Source organism: Hemitrygon akajei, chromosome 10 (genome assembly GCF_048418815.1).
Source record: "Hemitrygon akajei chromosome 10, sHemAka1.3, whole genome shotgun sequence".
NCBI lineage: Eukaryota > Metazoa > Chordata > Chondrichthyes > Myliobatiformes > Dasyatidae > Hemitrygon > Hemitrygon akajei.
Window position 1 is genome coordinate 133,434,176 of NC_133133.1, and position 24,521 is coordinate 133,458,696.

General features: G+C 39.7%; 1 protein-coding gene across 1 annotated transcript in view; it reads left to right on the forward strand.

Moving 5' to 3' along the window:
- The window catches only part of caprin2 (caprin family member 2), a 63,149-nt gene that overhangs the window by 11,016 nt on the left and 27,612 nt on the right, over nt 1-24,521 (forward strand). The window contains exons 7-16 of the mRNA XM_073058999.1: nt 1,358-1,404; nt 3,883-4,251; nt 6,026-6,157; nt 7,862-7,943; nt 9,922-9,971; nt 10,350-10,457; nt 14,315-14,428; nt 18,979-19,113; nt 20,811-20,997; nt 21,190-21,375. Coding sequence (XP_072915100.1) covers nt 1,358-1,404; nt 3,883-4,251; nt 6,026-6,157; nt 7,862-7,943; nt 9,922-9,971; nt 10,350-10,457; nt 14,315-14,428; nt 18,979-19,113; nt 20,811-20,997; nt 21,190-21,375 — 1,410 coding nt within the window. The remainder of the gene's footprint in view (nt 1-1,357; nt 1,405-3,882; nt 4,252-6,025; nt 6,158-7,861; nt 7,944-9,921; nt 9,972-10,349; nt 10,458-14,314; nt 14,429-18,978; nt 19,114-20,810; nt 20,998-21,189; nt 21,376-24,521) is intronic.

The following is a 24,521-nucleotide window of genomic DNA, read 5'->3' on the forward strand; positions in this document are numbered from 1 at the left end:
TGCGTTTGCATTTTGGCAATGCTACAAATTAAGGGCTTGTGTGGTGTGGTGGGGGGGGGGGGGGGGCTGGTTTGATGGAAGATCATCTGGTGTGGAGAAATAGTAGAGCTTCTGGAGAAACTAGCGAGGCAGCAGAGTCTTGTTTCAGAAGCACAAGTCTCCTCTTCGGAGGGAAAAAAAAGAAAAGTGACAGTCCTGAAAAATCTTGTTCACATTCCGGTGTATTGGTCTATTATCCTTTCAAAGTACTTAAAATTTGTAAGAAATTACATGATACTCGTGCGCAAAAAAAATCCCTGCAAGCTGAAATTTATTGCAAAATAAAATGTGACTATGACCTGGTGTGAATTGGTCATCTTGTGTACTAACAAAGTAATAGCAAACCAGATGTGGGTGAAGAGAGGCTAGAGGTATCAGTGTTTCACATTGTTAACTTGTAATTCGGAAGCGTTCAGATTTTACTCAACCTTTGAGTTTCTTCTATTTGCTGAGCACCCTTGTGCAGAGCAAACGCGGCTTTGATAATTGAGTGTCATTGTTGAGCTCTGACAATGACAAGCGCTCATAATCATTTTTTCCACTTAAAATGATAACAGCTGCAGCTGTTTTAAAACTTCTGCAGCTGTTTTGACATCTTCCTCCTATACAATAAATTGTAGTTTGTGCCACAATGAGGTACAAACAATGCAGTGATTTAAAACAGACTTTTTTTCTTCAGGAATACAGAAGAGTAGAAATCTTCATTTCTTGAATTACGTGCAAAACCACCTTGGGATTGTTTAAAGTTCAAAGTAATTTATTATCAAAGTACACATATATCACCATGTACAACCCTGAGATTTATATTCTTGTGGGCATACTTCATAAATCCATAATAGACTAATAACCATTATAGAATCAAAGACAGCACCACTTCGGGTGTTCAACAGTGTGCAAAAGACAGAAAGTAATAAATATTGAGAACATGAGCTGAAGTGTCCTTGAAAATTGTGGGAACACTTCGATGATGAGGCAACGGAGAAGTTGTCTCCTCTGGTTCAAGAACTTGATGGTTGAGGGGTAGTAACTGTTCTAGAACCTGGTAGTGAGTTCTGAGGATCCTGTACTTCATGATCAAATTGTGCAAGTAAATACAAGATTAACTGGATGCCTGTGGTAGACCAAAACCAGTGAACCCTCTCCTGACAAACAGGTGCAGCATGAATTGACCAAAGATAGCAGTAATGAGCAGTAGAGCAAACTTTGTGCATGGAAAGCTGGTAAAAATACCTGATTGCCCTAATTGAACATGCTAAATAATTAAATTGTGACTCTGTTACTTACTGGTTCTTAAACTTTTTTTTTTTTTGCATTGTAGAATCTGACTTGAATTTTTTGTGCTCAAGTGAAATGCAGCCAAGAGAGGTAGGATGACCTTAATTGTAATAAGCTTTTGGTGTTTGTAATCTTGCCGCATTGGAATATAGCTTTTTAAATGCTTATTTTTCCATGTGACTTGGAGCATCTTGTTGCATTTTGATTTCCAGAATATTTTTAGCTGCTTAATTTGGACACACTGGCTATTTTTCTATTATGCCTTTTCTAGTAAAATGAATGCAACAAAAAAAATCTGCAGGGCACTGTTACTATTTGACATCCAGTGTTGTAAATAGTCGAGCCATGCAGAGTGGGTCGACCTTCACGGGTCAAAGGTTTTTTTTTCTCTCTGAAATGAGAAAGAAGAAATTGAGTGTGTCAGGGTTGAAGTAGCTTCAAAAGGGTGAAGAGAATCTCTGGGCTGTTGGAGGATGACAATGCACTATTAGTCATCAGTGCAAACAAAGTGAAATTGAACCAGTATAACATGGAGTTGGCAGCAAAAGTGTTCGGCTCTGATATTAACAGTGAGTTACCAGAGGTTTGGGACGAAGTACTATTAGTTATCAATGCAAACACTGAAATTGAGCCAATGTAACATGCCGTTGCAGCAAAAATATTCAGCTCTAATAGTAACAATGAGTTACCAGAAGCTGGAGAATGCTGTATGGTATCTAGGAAGTTGTAATATGCCTACACTGCTGACTTTGGTTTGAGCCTCTTGAACTGTGCAAGAGGTCAAGTAAAGGTGGGGAAAATGAAGTGAGAATAGGATGGGCAATTGAAATGGAAAGCCCCTGCAAAGTGATTGCACCCTGAGAAGTAGTTTCCCAGTCTGGTTGAGTCTCAATTTGTAGAGGATCATATTGTAAACTATAGGTGTAGATTATGGTCAGAAGTACAGGTGAATTGCTGCTTCAGCTAGATGGTGGGAAGCAGAGTGGCAGAAGGATCAGTGCTGCATTAGTGCTGTGGTTGGTGGGAATTGAGCAGAATCAGGGTGACAGAGGCATAGTCCCTTGGGGAATGCTGAGATGGAAAGGAGGGGTATCTAGAATATTATTGGAACTGGTGGAAACTAGACTCAATATAACTGAATTGCTGGTGTGGAAAGTAAGGACCAGGAGAACTGTATTCAGTACTTCCCACTGGGAGGGTTAAGGAGAAAGAGGGAAAGAGGGCTCAGAGGGAAAACAAAGTGTTTTATCCTCAAGGTTTAGGGAAATCACGGGTCAGGAAAAGACCATTCAAAAGCAATGTAGAAAGTTTCATTGGAGCAAGATCTCCCAGTTTCTCCTTCACCATAAGAATGGAATGGCCACCTTGGAGGCAGAGGAGAGGAAACAGTAGCTATTGAGGTCTGTGCTTCTAATGAAAGTTTGTGACCAGCCTCCTTGGAGACAGTGAAGTTCAGCAAAAGAAGAGTTGGTGAGGGCAGAGTGAAAATTAGCTGGAAAAGTAAATGAATCCGTATTCTGCATTAGTGAAAAGTGAAGTTTTAATTTTGTGATCCTTTATTTCCCAGCACTTGTGTGTTTTTTTTTCATTTACTAATGAAAATTAGAAAAATGAAAAGGAGTTAAGGGTGTCAATCTAAGCAGAACTTGTAGTCTATAACTTATTCCTTGAAAACAAAACAAGCTTAGCTTGGCCACTTCTGCATCTTTAATTTGCAGAAAGTGAGTGGAATTTTAGTGCAAGGAGTTCAGCCAAGTGAATGTATTTATTGGAAGGTGAAGAGTTTGTCCATGGTGAAGGTGAGCTACTTGTGATGAGGGAATTGGAAAGTCGGTGATTGACAGGTGGGGGGAGCTTTGGAAGTGAGATGAATGGACTGAGATTTAACTTTGTTTGGGATTTGAAAATGGGTCCAGATGTGCAACCATCACACTTCTCTGTCACCATCTAACTGTCCATGGCAACCTAGCTCCAAACAATCACAGTTGTGACCTTTTTTCAGTTCCCTTACCCACATCTACAACATAAAATATAATTTTCCTTCCCAGTCATAACAAAAGATTTTTGATCTGGAACTGACTTTATCCTGAAATAGATGCTGCTTGCCCTGTATATTTTAAGTTTTGTCAAAATAATTTCTTATATACACCCACTCCTGTGTGAAGGGCAATAGGTACTGTTTATAATAGACCAGCCCAGTGAAAGGGTTGGTCTAGTATAATTTGAGCACCTGGTTAGGGGTTGGGGTTGGGAAAAGACCTGCCTGTCTACTTGAAATGTCCATGAATTTGAGTAAATCTGACTTCTTGAACACTTAACAACTAGTCTCTACAATTAGACTTTGGTATTGACTTTCTAGATTTCACGATTATTTAAGTGTCATGTTTGAAGGTTTCTGGAAATCTGCTTCACAGTAGCACCGTTTAATTGACTGTTGGTTTCTTGTTGCTTTGTAATAATCATGTATCAAGCTGGACAATAATTGGACCAGGAGCATGCAATTGTACACTCCTGAAGATGATTAAGTACTTGACCTATTTGTGCTGCTAGCACTAATTTCCTCTTTAGTTTTTGAATAGGCAATACATGAGCAAAACAGACTACTCTGTGAAACAGCAGCCTGAAAAACAAAGGAACTGGGAAGGAGAATTTTCCAGGAAGCAAGAGACAATCCCCAGCAAATGGGATGCTGATTATGTGAGCCAAAAACATGAAAACACTGCTCCTAAAACGTGGGATGAGGAGTTCATCGAAAGAAAACAGGACAAGGAACATCTTAAAAAGTGGGATGTGGAATATGTCAATAGGAAGAAGGAGGAACAGCCAAAAAATTGGGACAACCAGTACTCTGACATTCAAGAGACAAAAAGGTGGGATCCAGGTTCAGTCCCAAAGGAGACCACTGAGCCAAAGAGAATTATGCCTGAGGCCAAAGAGGTAAGAATAAAAATTGCTTTTGTGGCCTCAAGATGACTGCAAATCCAACTGACAATTTTCCCCTTACTCCATTTAGAAACGTGATCGTGGTTCAAAACCAAAACATGAAGCAAAACAAGTGGGTAAAATATTTCTGGCTTCTGACCACAAATGGTACATGGTGGCACAATAACTTGGGTGTTCTATCTGGGGGTAGAAGTTCTCTTTATTTTTCTCCTGGGATCAGGATGTTGGCAAAATCAACATGTATTGCTTGTCCCTTAATGATCTTGAGAAAGTAGTGAGTTACTTAGTGCTATAATAGTGAAAGTGAATGAACTCATTCCAATTGCAGAATGATCTCTGGAAATTTAGCCCAATCATTCATGAATGGATGAGAAATTTGAGTTGTGTGCTACATAGAAAAGTTTATTTTCCTATCTTTAAATAACCTGCAGTTTGAATACAAATGCTTGCTGGTTGTAGAGGTTATAGGTGTGGGAGGTCTCCTTGAAGTTACCTAGGCAAGTAATGGTACATCTAACTGTAGGGGGCACATAATGCAGTCACTGTTTTGGGGTGGGGGGGGACTAAAAGTTTAGTGGTGGATAGATTACCTGTCAAGTGGATTTCCTTGTCACACCACTTCCTGTTGCACTCATTCAGGCAAACGGAGAATATCCCATCATGCTGCTAATTTGTGGCTTACAGATTGTGCAGATGCAGCTGGCCATCACTGACACTAAAACATGGTACGCAGCCTCTGACTGCAATTGTATTTGTCTAGCTGTACCAGTTGGAGTTAATACGTTATAACAAAGGAAGAATACAGAATTCTGGAAAGAATAAATGCAGTTCTAAACGTGACTAAAATGGTTACAAGGCCAAATAAGTAGAATAATCTTTGCATCTTGAACCAATTAGGTTGTTTTAAATGCTACTTGATCTTTGAAAGCTACATTGTATTATCAGTGTGGGAGGTGAGGAAGAACTGGCAATGTGCTATTGTAATTACATTGCATACTATTTTAAATTGCCATAATATAGGAGAATTGGGGCTGAAATATGGTACAAATGAGAACTTCAGTGACGGACCTGTCTTTGAGCAGGAATAGCTAATATCCATTCACCATGCCGATCTTGAGATTGGCACGTTCAGTTGGAGTTGACCATTCAATAATTGCCAAATCAAAACTGGAAGATCAGTGGGTCAGTTGTGGAGAGGCAAAGCTGAGGACGTGGGATCTGAATCACCACTTCAGCTGGATTTCAAGGAGTGTGCTTTCTCGAGTCATGCTAAACGTAGTGAATTTTATCCATGATTTATAGTGGTGGTGAAGTGATGTAAATCGAGGGTGGATTGTTCAAAATGGTAAACCTGTTAAAACTGGCTGTTCACCAAGCAGAATAGACCTTTGAGTGTTTCATCTGCCCTTCTGTGACGTGTGACAGTATCATAATGCAGGGTTAGTGCAGGAAAGTGGGGTTGAGGTGAAAGATGACGATGAGCTTATTGAATGGTGAGATGGGTCAAGTATTCTTTGGCATTGAGCTAACAATTTGGACTCCAGTTAATCTGACACAACAGCAACTGAACATTTTAGTGCACAATATTGCCTGAAAAGAAATTGTATGCTTTCTATTTAACTTGTAACTTAAAATGAATGTACACCAACTGTTTAGAATTATATTTGTCTTAATAATTAGAGTACATTCTAATTGTTCTCATTAAGCAGCAAAAATCTTGTTAACTTTGTGCAGAACTGATCCTAAGTGACGGTTTAACTCCCCTTAGGTGTCAAAAGTGGTGCAGCAAGCAGCTGTCGAGTTCTGCTCAACATCTTCTCTACCAAATGACCCAGAACTCAGGAGGAAAAAGCTTCAAGACCTTATGTCCCAAATACAAGGCACATGTCACTTCATTCAGGTATGTCAGTCACTTGTGGATTCTGATCTGCTCACTTAGGCTTGAACTTTGTGTTGAGAGTATTGACTTTGAAAGGCCAAATAAAACATGCCCAAGGAATTGGAAGAACTGCGGTAGCATTGCTGCAGACTGGGGGGGGTGGGGGGGGGGGGGTCCTTCTCTTTCTCTCCTCCCCCCCCCCCCCCCCGCCCCACAATGTTGTACTTTGGTTTTGTTGCTGGGACTTGAGTCCTGCAATCACTGGCTTTTTATGCAAGCATATCTTAGTGATTGGCCTGCTGTAAAATTTGGGGGCAGGGTGGAGTGGCAAAAGAACTGGTGCTTGTGGCCTGATTTGCCTCCCTCTACTCTCAAGTATCCTCTGCTGTATCATGGGTTCCTCTGGGGTTTGAGTTGGCATATGGGCTCTTACCAGTGATCCAGGTAGTAGACCTGAGTTAGTGCTTCTGGACCTCCTGAATTGATGGTAGAAATGTTATCTCTTAGCCTCTGGTCCTTCAAGTCTAGAGTGTAGGCAAGGCACTCTGTTTTGAAATTGACTACGAAAACTATTGGCTGCTTGGCAGTTGGATTGCCTTTATTTCCAAAGAGTTCAACCACGTCATAGTAGGATAATCTTTCATGACCAGTACACTTGGACTCTAACTTTGGAGGGGCTGTTCTTGTGCACCTGATCTCCTTTTTAGGCAGTAGAGGTTCCAGGTTTTGGAGAAAAAATGTTCATATGAAAGCATTGGTGGTGCAGTACAATTTGTAGATAGTCTATATTGTACAGACAAGAAGGAAATGTATCTGGATTTCCCTGAGGATTGAGCTTGTGACTACTGTTAACAATGCCAAGGTACTTCAATGTTGTAAATACTTGGGGGGGAAGGGGGAGAGATGGGAATGTGAACAGACCTAACAAAAGTATGGGGCCATGGCATCAACATTTGTCAGGGAAGTTTAAAAAAAAAAATTACTTGAAAGAATGCAAGGAAAGGAACTTTGGGTAAGGATTATGTGTGGGATATAGGGACAGATTGTGCAAGTGGCAGATAGAAAATTCCACTTGGTGCCTGGGATTTTTAAACATGGAATGTGCATGGAAATGGGAGTTGGCCCAGTACCAATTGGATTTTGTGCCATTCAACACTCCTGGCTGATCTTTCTACACTATTAACATGAGCCATCTAGAATGTACTCAATAGAAGGAAAGTGGATTTGGTGGTAACGAGTGCTTTTATATACTGACAAAGTTGAACTAATTGGAACCCATTAGTGAGTTGACCAAATGGTGCCTCTTTAATCTTCTTTCCAGCATTAAGAGTATGTGGCACTACCTTGTATGTTCAATTTATACTTCCATTTTCATGATGGTCTATCTGGATGCTTTCTGTAGTAAAATAAGCTGTGTTGTTTAATTCTGAACACATCCATTGCTTCACATGCCCACTCCATGTTGTACTATGAACTACTTCTCCAGTGATTCACTTGCAGAAAAGTGAACAAGTTATCTTTGCATGTAGTTATTTAAATGAATTGCTTTAGTTGCCAGTTGCACCCTTTTTTTGCAACATTAATTGAAGTTGACGATTATAATGTCAGTCTGTTTGTACTTTCAGATGTGTCAAGTGTACATATACTTGAATAGCTAGAAACAATTTGGTCAGTAGGAAAGATCTGTAACTTTTCAACTAAAAAAAATTGGTTTTTTGAACTCAGGATTCAATGCTAGATTCTGATGCCACCTCACAAAGTGCTATTGGATCGCAGAAGCCTGCTGTATTATCACTCAAAACTGCAGGTAGGAGGCTTATTTACTTCTTGCCAAGGCTAATACTGCACAGTGATAATGCTTACTAAGCTCATTGGAAGATAAAAAGCAGGTGTCCATTCTAATCTAAAACAGATTAAAAGTTGAGCTAATTAGTTGCACACTGTGGCTTAGGCGAAGAAGCTTATTAGCATTTGCTGTAAATAGATTTCTGGCAAATCTAATGTAGGGAATGGAGTAGCAGCACCAAAGTAGTCTGAGTAAAGGTAACAATTGTATTGCATGACCAATTATGAGGCATGTTTTTATGCCACCATTTTATCCCTGTTAATGTAGGTTATCCTGAAAGTAGGGAGGGTAAAGTATCTGGTTACTGTAGTTAAATTCTGCATGCCAGAACATACTTCAGAAATGGAAATGAAGTTATTTGTTTTGAACATCAGCTACTACAGGGTTAAATGACTTTCCAAAAAGGAAGCATTTTTGTGTTGTATACCAACCCCTAGGATTGTTTCCAGAGTACTTGGTCACCAGAATGCCATTTTTATAGTGCTCCAATTGAAAGTAGAGCTAAACAGGCCGTTTGGCCCAATATGTGCCAATCATGATGCCAAATTAAATCTCTTTTGCCTGTGCACAATTTATAACCTTCCATTCGTGCATGTTCCTGTCTTTCTAATAGCCTCTAAGACATTGTTTCTGCTTCCACTAACCCCCAGGCACCTATCTCTCTTTGGGATGGCGGTGTAAAACACTTGATTGTCATATCTCCTTGAAGCTTCCCCCCCCAAATGCATGTCTTCTAGTACCTGGCACTTGCACTGGAAAATGATTGACTATGCGTCATAATTTCTAATACTCTGAAGTGTTATTTTTAATATCAAAACCCAACCTTGTAGAGAATCAATAATGGCTCACAAAATCTATATGCATCTCCTTATTTCTTTGCTACAAATAGATGCATTCCACTGAATGCTGTTTCTTTTCTGATTCATAACCCAATTAGTGATTGCCTTTTTCCTACCTTGCCAAGATGCTTCAGTATCTTCACTGTGCCTTAATATACCTTTTTTAATCTGATTACTGTTTGACATCTCCTTGGGATGCATTTTCAAGTGGCTTTTTTCCTGGCCTCAAAGATGGCACAATTCTATTTGGTCCACTGATGGCTGATAGCATTGTGTACGAAGCCCTGTAATTTGCAACCATCTGTGTTTTAACACTATTTTTAGAACTATTGTAGCTTAGCTTTTACAAGGTCTTTTTTTTTAATGAGTTGATGTAATGATTTTTTTGTGCTCTTGTTGAGCATGTTGGAACTTTGAATTACATTTTGAGTTGATGCCAAGGCTCTCTAGTTTGCATTTATATAACCTTGCATTATTTGACAGCATAACACTAACCAAGAACATAGATTTTAAATGGCTGCTTTTTATTTTTTTTTAAGTACCTTTTTATGTTAACTATTGTAAGCTTTACATAAGATATAAAGTAGGATTGTAAAACGAATGTGTGAGGTAGATTGACTGATCTGTCTTGGTGTATATTTTGAGGATCTTGGTAATTGTGCAGATGAGGTTGAATTTTTCTAAACCTAATGGTATTGGTTAACGATTGTGAATCTTGTGTAGCATATTCAAAAGCAAATAATCAACATTCTGAAATATCTTAATTCAAGAAGGGAGCAGGGAACATGCTGCTTTTAAATTTATTCCAATATCTATTATACCACGTTGTGGAGGTGAAGGGTACTTTGTGCCTTGCATGACTTCTGCCCTAAATGCTTCCCCTAAATGCTAGTGTTTGGAGTATACTTTTACAGGAGATGTTGGCTAGCTTGCTTATGATAGTGATAGCAAAGATGATGGTTCACACTTTTTGGTGTTAAAATAAGATTGCCAGAATGCAATCTTGAGTTGCTGTTGGCTTGTGTTTTTTCATGAGTAACAATGCTTATTGGACAGTTTATATGGTCTGTTCTGTTGGTTTAACTTTTTTCTTGATTTAGCTCTAAAAGAACAGAAACAAAAGACTGAAATTGTTCCATCATCACCCAAGGTAAGAACTATGATATTTAAATACTAAAAGGCTACCGGTTACAATGGCAGTTGGTCTAACTTGGAAATGTCCAAATTGACATAGCTGGAATAGTCAATGGCTGACTGTATATCAAACTGTAACCTGTGCCTATGGCATTAGTAATTGCCTTGGGATACCCAAGTTGAGATCTTTCTTGTGAAAGGAGTTGGGCTTTGATTAATTCTGCAGTTTCTTAAGTTTCCCACTATCGTTGTAGCCCTATGGTTTTGCAAGAGAAAGTTTGTGAGAGTACATGTTTTATTTCACATTCATCTGTGTTTCTCTCTACCCCCTCTTCCCCACCCCCATACAAAAAATTAAAGCTCACATGAGGTAAATTGTCACTTCTTTTCTCAGCCTGCAACAGAATTAAGTGTCCTTGCCAGTACTGGGGTTAGTTCTGGTTCTGATGACCAATCTTCATTGTCTGATTCTACAACTGATCTTTCAGGACAAATTTCACAGGTGAGCCGATTTAACAATGAAATGTATTCAAACTTGAGTTGACTGGTGTTGCTTAAGTGCACCTAGTAAAGGAGAGGTGGGGAAATAAATCCTAGTTTAAAATAGAATAAATTGAAATATTTTTAAAGATGGGTTTGGAGTTGGTGTTGATGGGAGTTCTTGGAAAGTAGTCCTAGATCAGGGGTTCCTATCTTGGGGTCCATGGACCCTTCAGTCCCCTGTTCTCAATCACAGATTGCTTACTTTATCCGCATGACCATTTCAGAACCCAGTATTGAACGGCAGACGCTACCCATTTGGTGGGACAGGTGTTTGATGATGGCTATGTAGTTTGGGAGGAGGTATTGTGTGCTTGTTATGCATGAACTTGTTTTCTCTCCTAGTGTCATCTCAAATGCCACTTCTGTATTTTGAGCAGTCACAGTTTCAGACTTTAAAAATAAAGACTGATTTGTCTTCAGCTCTTTCATGCCAGGAGATTTCCATAACAGAGCTTAGTGTTTGGAGAATCTGGTGTCTAGCCATGGAGCTGAGTGATGTTTTCTGTGCTGGGGGTGTTGTGTTGAAAGAGGGCTGTTGGTTTACTCTGCCAGTCAGTTCTGGATTTTTGTGGAGACGAATTCTAATAGTAGCTACTCCCTTAGCTTTGTCTAGGATGCAGGTAGTCCATGCCTCAATATAAACATAAGGAGCAATGTATGTTGGACCTTGAAATCTGTAGCAGACTATGGATCTTCAATCTTTTCCTCAGTCGAGTCATGTTTTTTAATACACCTTTGAGTTTACTGTTGAGAAGTAATAAACCTTTCTTAGATTACCTTGACCTTTTTATTTTTTGAGGATGCTTCTTCAGTTGAAGCAGATTGGTAAAGAACTGTTTTGCACAGGTGTCGAGTGCAAGGGCCATTCTCTGGTGAATGAATTCAGTATGACTTGGGTTAAACTTGGTGTACAAATAAAATTCAAGGAAATTTGAGTGTGAGATGTGACATTTGCAACAAGGATTGAGGAAATCTTTTGGCAATGATATTAATCAGGCTTTGATTAGATGTGTTGATTTAAAATCCTGAGTATATACCCTGAGGCAGAAATAAAGTGGAGATAAATTTCTGCAGGAGTGGAAGAATTGATGGCAGCATTTCAAAACTGCTAATTACAATGCCAATTAGTCACATACATGCCTAATAGCAGATATTTTTCATTCTTCTTTGCCACGGAGAAGACTGCAAGATCAGCAAATAGCCCATTGGATTAAGTACAATTTAAATTATTCAGAAAATGGGGCTGAGGTGGAGCATAGCATTAGTTCGTTCTGCACTAGATGAGTTAATTGCACAAACCAGGTATTGAGCAGAAGCTTTTGAATGCTGAAGAAACATTTGATGACTGTCAAAACAGGGGTGGAAAGTGAGAACAAATTTGCCTTGTCACTGTTTGGGAGTTTGTGTGTAGTGAGATCAGAATGGGATGAATTCAGTCAAGCTCCATCTTCCACTGAAAGTCTCTGAAGGAAGAAGAATGCTTCATGGGAAGAGTGGTGGTAATCTTGCTCTAAAGCATTCTCTTTAGCTCACTGTGGTCTGGAGTGTCTACCAGCTGTGGTCTACCTCCCTTGTCTAAATAAACTGCTTTTGCTTCCATCATTTTACTTTTGCTCTTAAAAAATAACCAGAGTGAAGTTATGATTGCCTGTTTGTCTTGTTTTGGAACTGGAAACACTGCAGATAAAATGAGCATTTGTGGAATGAATCAAAGACCCTTCATCAGAACTAATAATTCCAACATTAGTTGTACCAACATCAGCAGCTTAATTTATGCTGGATTTTCCATTGTTGAAAACAACTGGCAAATCTATAATCAATGCTGTTTTCCCCCAGTCTGTCAAGTTTCGCCAGCTTTCTACATTTAAGTCTATTGACAACTTTTGCCTATAATTATAATTTGGTCAACAATGCATCACGAAATGTCAAGGCAAATGATCACGAACTTGTAATAACTGGAACTATGTCTATTTGCCTCTTCCATTCTTCATCTAGTTCTATATAGTTGGTCCCTGATCTATTTTCCTTGTACTTGTGACCATTCAACACCCTCACTTAGTTGCCCTTACTCATCAAACAGCCTACTGCATCCAGCAACGATGCTGCTTCATGATGCCTGCTTTCATATCCTCTGCTCTTGTTCAAGAACAGCAATACCATTCTCTCCATCTAACATTCCTATTTATCTTCAACAACTCTGCCCTTTCAAACTATGCCTTCTCACTTGTTGTATTGCTCAGTGGTCTGCCTTTGAAATTTCAAGAGATTATCACTAATTTTGCTCTGATGCTTCACATTGACTTGTCATTGTTCTTGCTCAAATTGAGTTGGCTGCGAGTAGTGCTTGCGCAAGTGATTCTTTAAAAACTCTGTCAATTTTGGATTATGACAGTGCAATGGCCAGACACCAGGTGAAGTTTTCTCTCATTTTAATTTGTGCTTCACTGTGGATCACGGTCATTATCACTTTTTTTATTTAAAACTTCTCGCTGGAAAAGTTAGTGTTGCTGCTTCTCAGCCAATAGATGAATCCTGCTGGTCTCTATTGACAACTGCATGTGCTTCATTCCTGGACTTCAGCTGATTGCAGTTTTGGGGAGTCTGTGGATTTGCAGTTGTAGGGCTCAGCCAAGCTGGGGATCCCCAATAGTTTGCCGTAATTTACAGGATTTCCCAGTAGTTTACTGGATCCCCAGTAGTCTGAGTAATTGCTCTCTCTATTCTATCCAAGCTCACACAGTGAGGCAAAGATCAGTTAAGGTGACTTTTTTTTGCACTTAAATTTCTGTTCTTTGCTGTATTAACCAATTCACTACTACAATGTTGAAACTATTACTCCATAAGGAGCTTTTGCTGGGCCTCTCTCCAGTAAGAGGAAACTATAATGCTAAGTGCATTGTATCACTATCAGGTGAGGAGGAAATTCAAAAGGGGAATTCTCTGGTACAGTGGGTGTGACAGAGAGCACTCAGCAAACACACTTGCACATGTTTATTCACTCTCAAACAAACATTGCCTTGTCATTCTGCATTGCTGCAGTGAGTGTATGCATTTCAATGCCTTCCTGGGTTAGTCTCATAATTAACCCACTGATTTCCCGCAGCATTGCTACATGCATTCAGAGTCGGACACCAAACTTTTAGTTTAATTTCATTCTTTATCTGCACTTTGTGTGTGATTGTGTTGAGCGTTCTGCTTTTCACGTTGTGTCCTGGCATCTGATGTGCTCGGGTTGGTTTTATGGTAAGTCGGACATTCGTAACTCAGGGACTGCCTGTAATGCAAGACTATAATCTATTATAATAGACACCACCCAACAAGGTAATAGTTGTGCATTCAATCCCTGATCTAACTCATTTGGAAAGCACTAAATTGATGTAATGCTACAGTGGCTCAATTCCAGTGTGCATTTGATGATACCTGCAACTTCATGCATCTGGCGAACTATTTTATTGGTTATAGTTATCAGTTAAGATGCATATGGATCAAAAAATCCAATATGAAACGATCAAAAAAATTTGTTCAGGGAGTTAATAAAGATGGTTCTGGAGGTTGGCTTATCTAAAATGTTGGATTTCTGCGCAACCAAATTGCCACAACTTGTTTTTCTTTCCTTCATCTCACCACTCCCCCATTCCATGTTGAAAGCTGTGCTTGCTGCTCCACAAATGAGATGAGGAAAGTTATAGCATAGTTGCTGCTTCATCTTTGTTAGGTGGAATAAGCTTCAGAAGACAATGGTGAGAAGTTGAAGCAGCTGAAATTCACTTAAGCTGTTATTAAAATAGTCAATAGCTCTGAACTTCTTTCTACCAGGTTTCTAATGCACCGAATTCAAAAAGTGAAGCATTCATCGCTACATCCCAGGTATACCAAACCAGTACACCCATTACTGAATCTTTAACACAATCATCACTGAAATCAAATCAGGTGAGGCTTCTACTTTTACCATTTGAAATACAAGTTACTGAATTGTGTGCAAACTGAGTATCTGGACAAGTATAGATTTACTAAACTTATTGCAACAACTTTGATTAAAGATGTTCCTGTTCTTAAAATCTTCATGGATAATAAGGATTTTAATCACATGATCAATATTAGAATGGAAAACCAACATGTATATACAAACCCCGTTTCCAGAAAAGTTGGGATATTTTCCAAAATGCAATAAAAACAAAAATCTGTGATATGTTAATTCACGTGAACCTTTATTTAACTGACAAAAGTACAAAGAAAAGATTTTCAATAGTTTTACTGACCAACTTAATTGTATTTTGTAAATATACACAAATTTAGAATTTGATGGCTGAAACACACACAACAAAAGTTGGGACAGAGGCATGTTTACCATTGTGTTACAGCACCTTTCCTTTTAATAACACTTTTTAATCATTTTGGAACTAAGGATACTAATTGTAGTAGATTTGCAATTGGAAATTTTGTCCATTCTTGCTTAATATAAGACTTCAGCTGCTCAACAGTCCGTGGTCTCCGTTGTCTGATACTCCTCTTCACGATGCGCCATACATTTTCAATAGGAGATAGATCTGGACTGGCAGCAGGCCAGTCAAGCACACGCACTCTGTGTCTACAAAGCAACGCTGTTGTAGCCCGTGCAGAATGTGGTCTGGCATTGTCCTGCTGAAATAAGGATGAATGTCCCAGGAAGAGACGTCGCCTTGATGGCAACATATGTCTCTCTAAAATCCTAATATACGCCTCAGAGTCACTGGTACCTTCACATACATGCAACTCACCCATGCCGTGGGCACTGATGCACCCCCATACCATCACAGATGCTGGCTTTTGCACCTTTCGCTGCTAACAATCAGGATGGTCGTTTTCATCTTTGGCACGGAGAACTCGACGCCCATTTTTTCCAAAAACTAGCTGAAATGTGGACTCATCTGACCACAGCACATGGTTCCAGTCTTTCAGTCCATCTGAGATGAGCTCGGGCCCAGAGAACTTGCTGGCGTTTCTGCATAGAGTTGATGTATGGCATATATGTCAAACTCAAGGCCCGCGGGCCAAATCCGGCCCGCGGTGGAATTATCTTTGGCCCGCGAGATAATATCTAATTACTATTAAAGCTGGCCCCAGTAATCAAAACGCCTATGGCGTATGATATGGCTAATGCTGAGTTTATTCAGGTACCAGGTTTTCAGGGTTTTTAGTGTTTATTCGGCAGTCTTGCTCGGCAGTCTTCTTCATAAGAATGGAATTTGTAAAGTGAAACACTTTGTAGTTATAGCAGAGACTGAGACACATGAGAGCAGGCTGAAAAAACGGAGGCAACGAAAGCTGCGTTCGCACGCGTCCGACTGATCCGACCCGCATGAAGCTGCATTTTGCTCAATCCGGCCCGTGACCTAAAATGAGTTTGACACCCCTGAATGGCTTCCTCCTTGCGTAATATAGTTTCAAGTTGCATTTCTGGATGCAGCGACGAACTGTGTTAAGTGACAATGGTTTTCCAAAGTACTCCCGAGCCCAGGTGGCTATAATTGTCACAGTAGCATGACGGTTTCTTAGGTAGTGCCGCCTGAGGGCTTGAAGATCACGCGCATTCAACAGTGGTTTCCGACCTTGCCCTTTACGCACTGAGATGTCTCTGAATTCTCTGAATCTTTTCACAATATTATGTAGTGTAGATGTTGAAAGACCTAAATTCTCTGCAATCTTGCGTTGGGAAATATTCTTTTTGAACTGACTAACAATTCTCTCACGAATTTTGGCACAAAGGGGTGAGCCATGACCCATCCTTGCTTGCAGAGACTGAGCCTTTGATGGATGCTACTTTTACACCCAGTCATGATACCTCACCTTCTACCAATTAGCCTGCTTAATGTGGAGTCTTCCAAATCGGTGTTACTTGAATATTCTGTGCACTTTTCAATCTTATTTTAACTCTGTCCCAACTTTTGTTGAGTGTGTTGCAGCCATCAAATTCTAAATTTGTGTATATTTACAAAATACAACTAAGTTGGTCAGTAGAACTATTGAAAATCTTTTCTTTGTACTTTTGTCAGTTAAAGGTTCACGTGAATTAACATATCACAGATTTTTGTTTTATTGCATTTTGGAAAATATCCCAATTTTTCTGGAAATGGGGGTTTGTAGAACAGTACAGGCCATGATGCTATGCCAACCTTTTAAATAAAAGATCAATATAACTCTTCCCTTCTACATAACCCTCCACTTTTTTCTTGAATTCATTTGACTATATAAGTCTCTTGTATCTCCCTAATGTATTTGCCTTCATGCTCCAGCACTTTGTTTTATAATAAAAAAAAATTACCTCTGACAGACCCCTATATTTTTCTCCAGTCACCTTCAGAACTACGCCCCACTTGTATTAGTCTTTGGGGATGGGGGAGGGGGGCACTGGCTGTCCACTGGATCAATGCCTCTTATCTTGCACCTCCTATCAAGTCACCTTTCTTGCTCCTTTACTCCAAGGTTTGGGGGGCGGGGGGGGGGATGTGGGCTGGAAGCCCTAGCTTGCTCAACCTATCCTCAATTGACATGATTTCTAATCCAAGTTACATTCTGGTATATCTCCTCAGCATCCTTGTAAAACTTTCTCAACCTTGGATGTAACCAGAATTGAGCACAATACTGAGTGATCTGACTAGATTTAGAGCCGTAACATTACCTTGCAGCTCTTGAACTTGGTACCCTGACTAATGAAGTCCAACACACTGTATACCTTAACCACCCAATCAACTTGCACAGCAACTTTAATTCATCTATGGATGTTAACCCCAAGGTCCGTCTGTGCCTCCACACTGCTAAGAGTCATGCCATTAATCCTGTGTCTTCAAGTTCAACCATCTAAAATGAAACACTTCACAGTCCATTCAAAAAGAACCTTTGAGATCAGTTGTCTTCAATGTTGTGCACAGAATGCATCCATTTTTCCCCCCCAAAATTCCTAATTGCCATGTGCTTTTAAAGCTATAAGACTAAGATAATCAAAGCTTTCAAGTTCACTTTTCATATGGGTGTAACAATTAACATTTGGTATTTGACTAAGTTTCTGTAAACTTGGCAGCTTAGCAGTTTTATAATTTCAACTCTAGCTTTTAGAGTGACTTTCAAATTGGTCACAACCTTAGGAAAATAACAAATCACTGCTCAGTAAATATTGTTTAGAAATGTCTAACCACAGCAGAGTAGTGCAGTGTTACATCAGACTTGCTTCCTAAGAAGGTTGGCGTCATTCAATGTCTGTAGTGAGATGCTGAAGATGTTCTATAGGTCAGTTGTGGAGAGCGCCCTCTTCTTTGTGGTGGCGTGTTGGGGAGGAAGCATTAAGAAGAGGGACGCCTCACGTCTTAATAAGCTGGTAAGGAAGGCGGGCTCTGTCGTGGGCAAAGTACTGGAGAGTTTAACATTGGTAGCTGAGCGAAGGGCGCTGAGTAGGCTACGGTCAATTATGGAAAACTCTGAACATCCTCTACATAGCACCATCCAGAGACAGAGAAGCAGTTTCAGCGACAGGTTACTGTCGATGCAATGCTCCTCAGACAGGATGAAGAGGTCAATACTCCCCAATGCCATTAGGCTTTACAATTCTACCGCCAGGACTTAAGAACTTTTTAAAAGCTATTATTAATGCTTTTTGAGATGGTGATTTAGATGCATATCATATTTTTTTACTGAGTTAAGTATTGTATGTTATTAGTTTTGCTACAACAAGTGTATGGGACATTGGGAAAAAAAGTTGAATTTCCCCATGGGGATGAATAAAGTATCTATCTATCTATCTATCTATCTATCTATTTAAGAGTTTGATAAGCTGCAAAGCAAAATAGTTAAATATCCAAGAATGAAACCAGCAGAAGTGGAAACAAAGAATCATTGCCTTCAGCTTTGCAGGACTAATAGGGGGAATATGACGTGAATGAAACATTAAAATGTTAAAATAACAAATGGATGTTATTACACAGGGGATTACTATTCTTGAGTCGCACACTGGGAAGAATACAGCCAGTCAGGCAGCAACTGTGGAAAGAGAAACCAGTCAATGTTTCAGTTGGTAACTTTTAAGTTCCCTAGTTCTTACCAAGGATTGCTGAACCAAAACACTAACTGATTTCTTTCAGCAGATGCTGCTTTTACTAGAGTTCTAGCATTTGCTGTTAATTCAAATCCCAGCATGTGCAATTATATTTTTCATGCTTAGATTTGAGGGAGGATTTTGGCTGCAGCTCTAAATCCAAACAGTGGTTAGTTTCCTGTGTTGATTTTGCACCTAACCAACATTACTGCTACCACTTTCTTATTTCTGATTGTCGCAATCTACTTTTAAAACCACCCAGGCATTAAATTGGCAAGTTGTATGTTTGTGGTCAATATGGACTAATCCTCTGCATGTTGACCAGTTATCTTTGGTAATTATTTAATTGTCTGTTTGAAAACCAGTAACTGCTGGCTATTTTGATTCAGTTGTCCTCTTCTATCAACTGTAGCAGGTGACTTCTTTGATCAGTGATCGGACCACTTCAAGCACAGCAGTAACTCCAGTATCCCAAGGACAAGTACAGCAGACTCCAGTAAGCAGTTCTCCAGTTAGCGTGAAGACCACACCCTTTCAGTCTATGCACACTGTGAGTGACTGAGACTGGTTTAACTTTGCTGACATCTTCTTGTCTTGGCATACCTTTCCCAAGGCAATTTATTGTTTATGGGATGCTTGGGATAAAATGGTGTCTTGCATTTTTTCCGCATTTGGAGATGATATTTCCAATAGTTCCTAAAAAGCATGGCATTTGGGTTGACCAAATGAAGCTAAATGTTTGGCTAAGTTGCCATTGGGCACTCGTATTAGCTTGTTAAAATAATGACAGTTGAACCATTATATGTCTTTTTAAAAGTAAAGCTGTTCATTTTGCATGTTCTTTACTACTTAAATTAATCAAGCATAGTTTTAAATCAAGTTCACCAGGAGTCCAACAAACTTGTTTGCTTTCTCAGTTCCAATAATCATCAAGGCTTGTTAATTGTTTGATAAGGTCATTGTTAACAAATGATACATAGCAAAATGAAATAATTGGGTTTCCCAAAATGAAAAAGGGCATGCATTTGAGTCAATATTTTAAACCAATTTTTGCAAGCTGACTTCAGTATGAGACATCAGATATCCTTGCTATTTTGAAAGGTTGGTATTGACTGAATCAGGTGGCACTTCTACAGCTTCAGCAGTAGATGGAGCTTTCTTTGTTATTAATGAGTTTGTCTTTGTTTGGACAGGATTTTCCATATTTACATTAGATTGCTGTCCAACTGAGCAACTTGCATTCTTTGTCTATAGATTTGGTGTTTAGCAATAAAAAATTCATTTTACTTTAGTCTTGTCTTAAATATCAACAAGATGTTTATTATTTCATATCAAATTTGTAGCATAAAGCATGCAATCAAACTGTGATACAAGCCTTAAGAGTAAATGTCAAACTACTGGATTTGTATTGTAAATAACTTTGATCCAATTTTATCTGATTGTAATTTTGTATTGATGCTTGATTTCAAGTCGTGCCCAGAATTTAATATTTTGGCACTTCACTGACCATGGCGATTTAAAATTTTTTTTAACCACTTTGCCTATTAAATTAAACTAAACTACAAATTTGAAATAGGAAATGGCCCACTTACAACAAACCTCCTAGCTTTTCTTAAACTGAGCTTTCAAGGGTAAAGACCAAAGGGAAAAGTTGTAGGATAGACAGATGTGGGACTTGGCAGTCTTGGATCAGAATGGTTTTGACATTACCAGAGTTTTAATTTTTCAAATCTCCTTGCTATGGGATCTTTGCAGAAGCAATACAGCCCACATTTAAAGTTCATACTTCTCTAGATTTGCAAATGTTAGAGCTTCTGTCTAGCAGCAGAGAAAATCTGATTACCTGAATAAATTGGGTTATGTGTGAGGACTTTGCCACTTAGAATCAAACTAGATCTAAATATTTGGGGATAAAAGAAACAGCAGATGCTTGAATCTAGAGAGATGACCAATCTCTTGGAGGAGCTCACCAGCATGAGCAGCATCTGTTACTGCATCCACCTGATGCAGGGCTTGAACCACAAACTTAAGTGGCTTTGCTCTGTAGATGCTGCCTAACCTGTCAGGTTCCCCCAGAAAGTTGTCTGGATCTAAATATGTTGTGCCCCTTTGAATTGTAGAGTGGAGGAAGAGGAGACAGAGGATTTGACAGGGCTTTGAGGATCCTGCTAACGGTATCCTGAGTAATATGTTGAATTGAAGGTTTAACATGCTGTAGTGAAGGTAATTTACTTCATTCTTTTGCAGGTGTTCAAAGTTAATGCCCCTCTCCCTCCTCGAGGTGATCAACAGGAAGTGAAATCTGAAGGTCCATATTCTCCTGTCTACAACCAAAGTTTGATTACCACTAGTACTCAGACACCACCTCAGCCCATCTCTGTACCGTCTACATACATAGTGGAGCAAAATGCACTGACCCAGGATTCTTTGCCAGGTATAGAAATTAATATTTGAAGTGTGCATGAATATCTTGGCTTCTACTAATTTTGAATCTACTGTTTATGCATCAATGGCTTGAAAGGAAAACATTTCCAAGTTTGAAGTGGTAGATTGTACATTATTAGGTGCTTTATCTTGGTAGTCATGACAAACTAGAATTGGAATTTGCCTTTATTTTGTTTCACAGATGAAACTGCAACTGTTGCCAATGGGACCCCAGTATTTTTAACTCACAATCAGCAAAGTACTTTGCCAAGACCAAACCAAGCCTATTTTGGGAGCAGAGGTGCTGTACGGGGGACTTCGCGAGGTAGCAGAGGAGTTGCCAATGCTTACCGCAGCTCTAGCAATGGATACAAAGGTGTACAAATGGGTAAGTTTAAATATTCCTGATAGAAAAATGGTTATTCTTAGGAAATGAAACTTGAGCTAATTGTGGGTTATTCAATAATATTTTCTTCTGAGCTGGTACTCGGTCAAGTCCTAACAAAGATGAGGCTACCAGTGCAGAACCAGGATGCTATACCTGATACTGTCTTTCAGCTGAAGTTTGACTGAGGTGGTTTGCTCTTGGCTGAAGGTAATAAAATTGTCTAAGTTGGCAGTTCTGACACTTTCTTTATCATTTGTTGTAGAAAATCCCTGTTTTGGAAATTGTCTTGAGCTATAGTAATTGTTTCAGAATACAAGTATTGTCTGTTCTAATCAACTTAAATAGCATGTTTCAATGCTTTTGTTGACTTGGTGCTGAGATGATCTGCAAAAACCATTTGGTGCAGTCTTCGTTGAGTTGAAAACCAGTTTGGTTACTTAGTCCTGCTGAATCCTAATGGGTTTTCACCACTTGAATGTGTCCTCTGGTCAGCTAATGTGGCACCACCTCAATGTTTAGATATTAGTAGCTGGTCGGGAAATCCTCACACAAGTAAAACCCTACTGCTTTACTACCTGGATAAATTGAAGATGTTGGATACCCTGAAAGGTTTGATATGGTTTTGCCCTCTACTTCTGTCCATATATTTTATGATGTCAAACCAAGAGTTATACTAGAATTCTAATAAAACTTCCAAATGGGATGTATAGCACATTAACTTTCATTCATGTACAAATTCCTTGTTATGGAGGAAAAAGTTTGATGCCTGAAATCAGTGGAGGAATAAACTGGGTTGAATGCCTTTTAAGTTCAAACAACAGACTTCAAGATCAGAGCTTCCATTTAAAGTACTGAAACAAAAAAATTAAGTACTTGACCCCTTGGCTTTGGGGGAAATCAGCACAATTACTCATCTACTTTAAGAGTTTGCTGTTTTCTTTGCCTATTGAAGTTGGTAGGATTTTTCGGGAGCATTTGTAAGATATAAGCATCTGTTCACGTCATGGATTTCCAACAATGCACCATGAACTTTTGCCATAATTGGATGTGCTATTGAAGGAATGCATGCACCATGCTCTAGTCTTTAATAGTCCCCTCTATGTTCTTCAGCTTTGAAAGGCCAACTGAAACTACACTTGTTGCAAAGACTTGAGCATGTTGCATGCTGTCTCTTGACACCAGCTATGAGAACTCAGCACTTGACTAAAATGAATATCGTTCTAGTTATGAATCACTATATGAACTTTGCTAGTTTCATGAGCAATGAACTGCAGTAAAACTCTAAAAGCCAGGTCTTGTCATTGGAATACACGAGCTGCACAAATTTTGAATATTGCAACAGCCAATGCATAATCATGATGGAGAAAGAATGTGACAAACTTTCAGGCAATTAGATGTTTTTCTTTCAAGGTGGACTTTCTGAAATGCATGGAGCGACTCTAGATAGAATTTCCTTGGAGCAACTGTACTTTTTCCAAAGGCCTGAGTTAAATATTTAAGCATGTAAAATCCCAAACTTCATCCCTGAATCACATCAACATTTGCGAATGACACTGAGAACAGTGGTGTAGCGAGGATGGCAGTGGAATTTGGACCAAGTGGGGGAAAAATGGACTGAAAAATGGCAGGAGGAATTTAATGTAGACAATAGTTCCATTTATTTTTAGAGAAGTGTATTCAATATGCATCCTGAAATTCTTGTTCTTTGCAAACATCCCCAAAAACAGAAATGTCCCCAAAGAATGAGTGACAGTTAAGTGTTAGAACTCCAAAGCACTCCTACTCGCCCTCCCATGCACAAGCAGCAGCAAAGCAACGACCCTGCCCTACCCCCATCCACTACTGCGAAAAAGCACCAGCACCCACCAAGCAAGCAATAGCAAAGCCCCCAGGAAGGACCACGATCTGCAGTACACCAAAAGCTAATCATTCACCTGACAATTGGATGTACCACAGGCTTTCTGCCCCTAAGGAAAGGGGTGTCTCCTTACACAGCAAAAGGGAAGACATAACAAAGCAACTTGTGGATTTGCTGTGTTAAAAGTCTGTTGTGCCGCTTTTCTTTTCCTGAGTTGTCTGCCTGGAGAATCGGCAACAGTCTCTTCCCCAGCAATGAGGAAGAGGGAGAGTGGGATTTGCCAAGTACAGAGCCTCCATCTGATGGGCTGTAACCAAAGATCCGATTTCTCCCACTACGCTTTAGTTGGCAACACTGGCTTAAAATCGGCCCATCCGCAGGGCCGCCAAAGCTCAAACCCTGAAGACTTGCTCGTCTTCTAGGCTGCATCCTTGGGATGTTGAAAAGCGGCTGGTTGTGTTGCCTGCAGGAGCAGGTCCCACCACTGAAAAGAACCAAAGTCCAGGTCAGGGTCTACAGCAGAACCCCATCCAGCCTGAAAAGGAGAGGCATCAAAGGCAAAAATTGAGTTGTTTTTGTAGATTAACATGGAATCTCCATTGAGTGCCATAGCAGCTCTGCCTCACCTACATCACATGTGAGGTGAGATGTTGGACTTTGTTAGGACCAGCTACGGTACAGTGAATGGTAGGGCACTGAGGAGTGTGGTAGAACATCAAGTGGAGTCACAGGTTGATAGGGTTTTTAAGCTTTTGGCATATTAGTTTTCATAAATCAGTGAGTACAGGAGGTGAGATATGTATAAGACATTAGTGAGGCCTAATTTGGGGTGTTGTGCATAGTTTTGGTCACCTACCTACAAGAAACATGCAAGTGAGTTTGAAAAAGTTCAGAGGAAATTTACAAGGATGCGGCTGGGTCTGGAGGACCCAATTGTATTGGAAGATGGTAAAGGTTAGGACTTTATTCCTTGGAATGTAGAAGATTGAGAGGAGATTGAGGTATATAAAATTGAGGGGTATAGATAGCTTTTTTTCCACTGAAGTTGAACTACAACTAGAGGTCATGGGTTAAGGGTGATTGGTGAAAATTTCAAGGGGAACATGAGGGGAAACTACTCAGAGCAAGGGGAACATGAGTTGCCAGTGCAAATGGTGCACACAAGTTTGATTTCAATGTTTGAGAAGTTTGGATGGGTACATGGAAGGTAGGGCTACGGTCCCAGTACAAGTTGCTGGGAGTTTAAATGGTTTCACATGGACTAGATAGGCCAAAGGGCCTGTTTCTG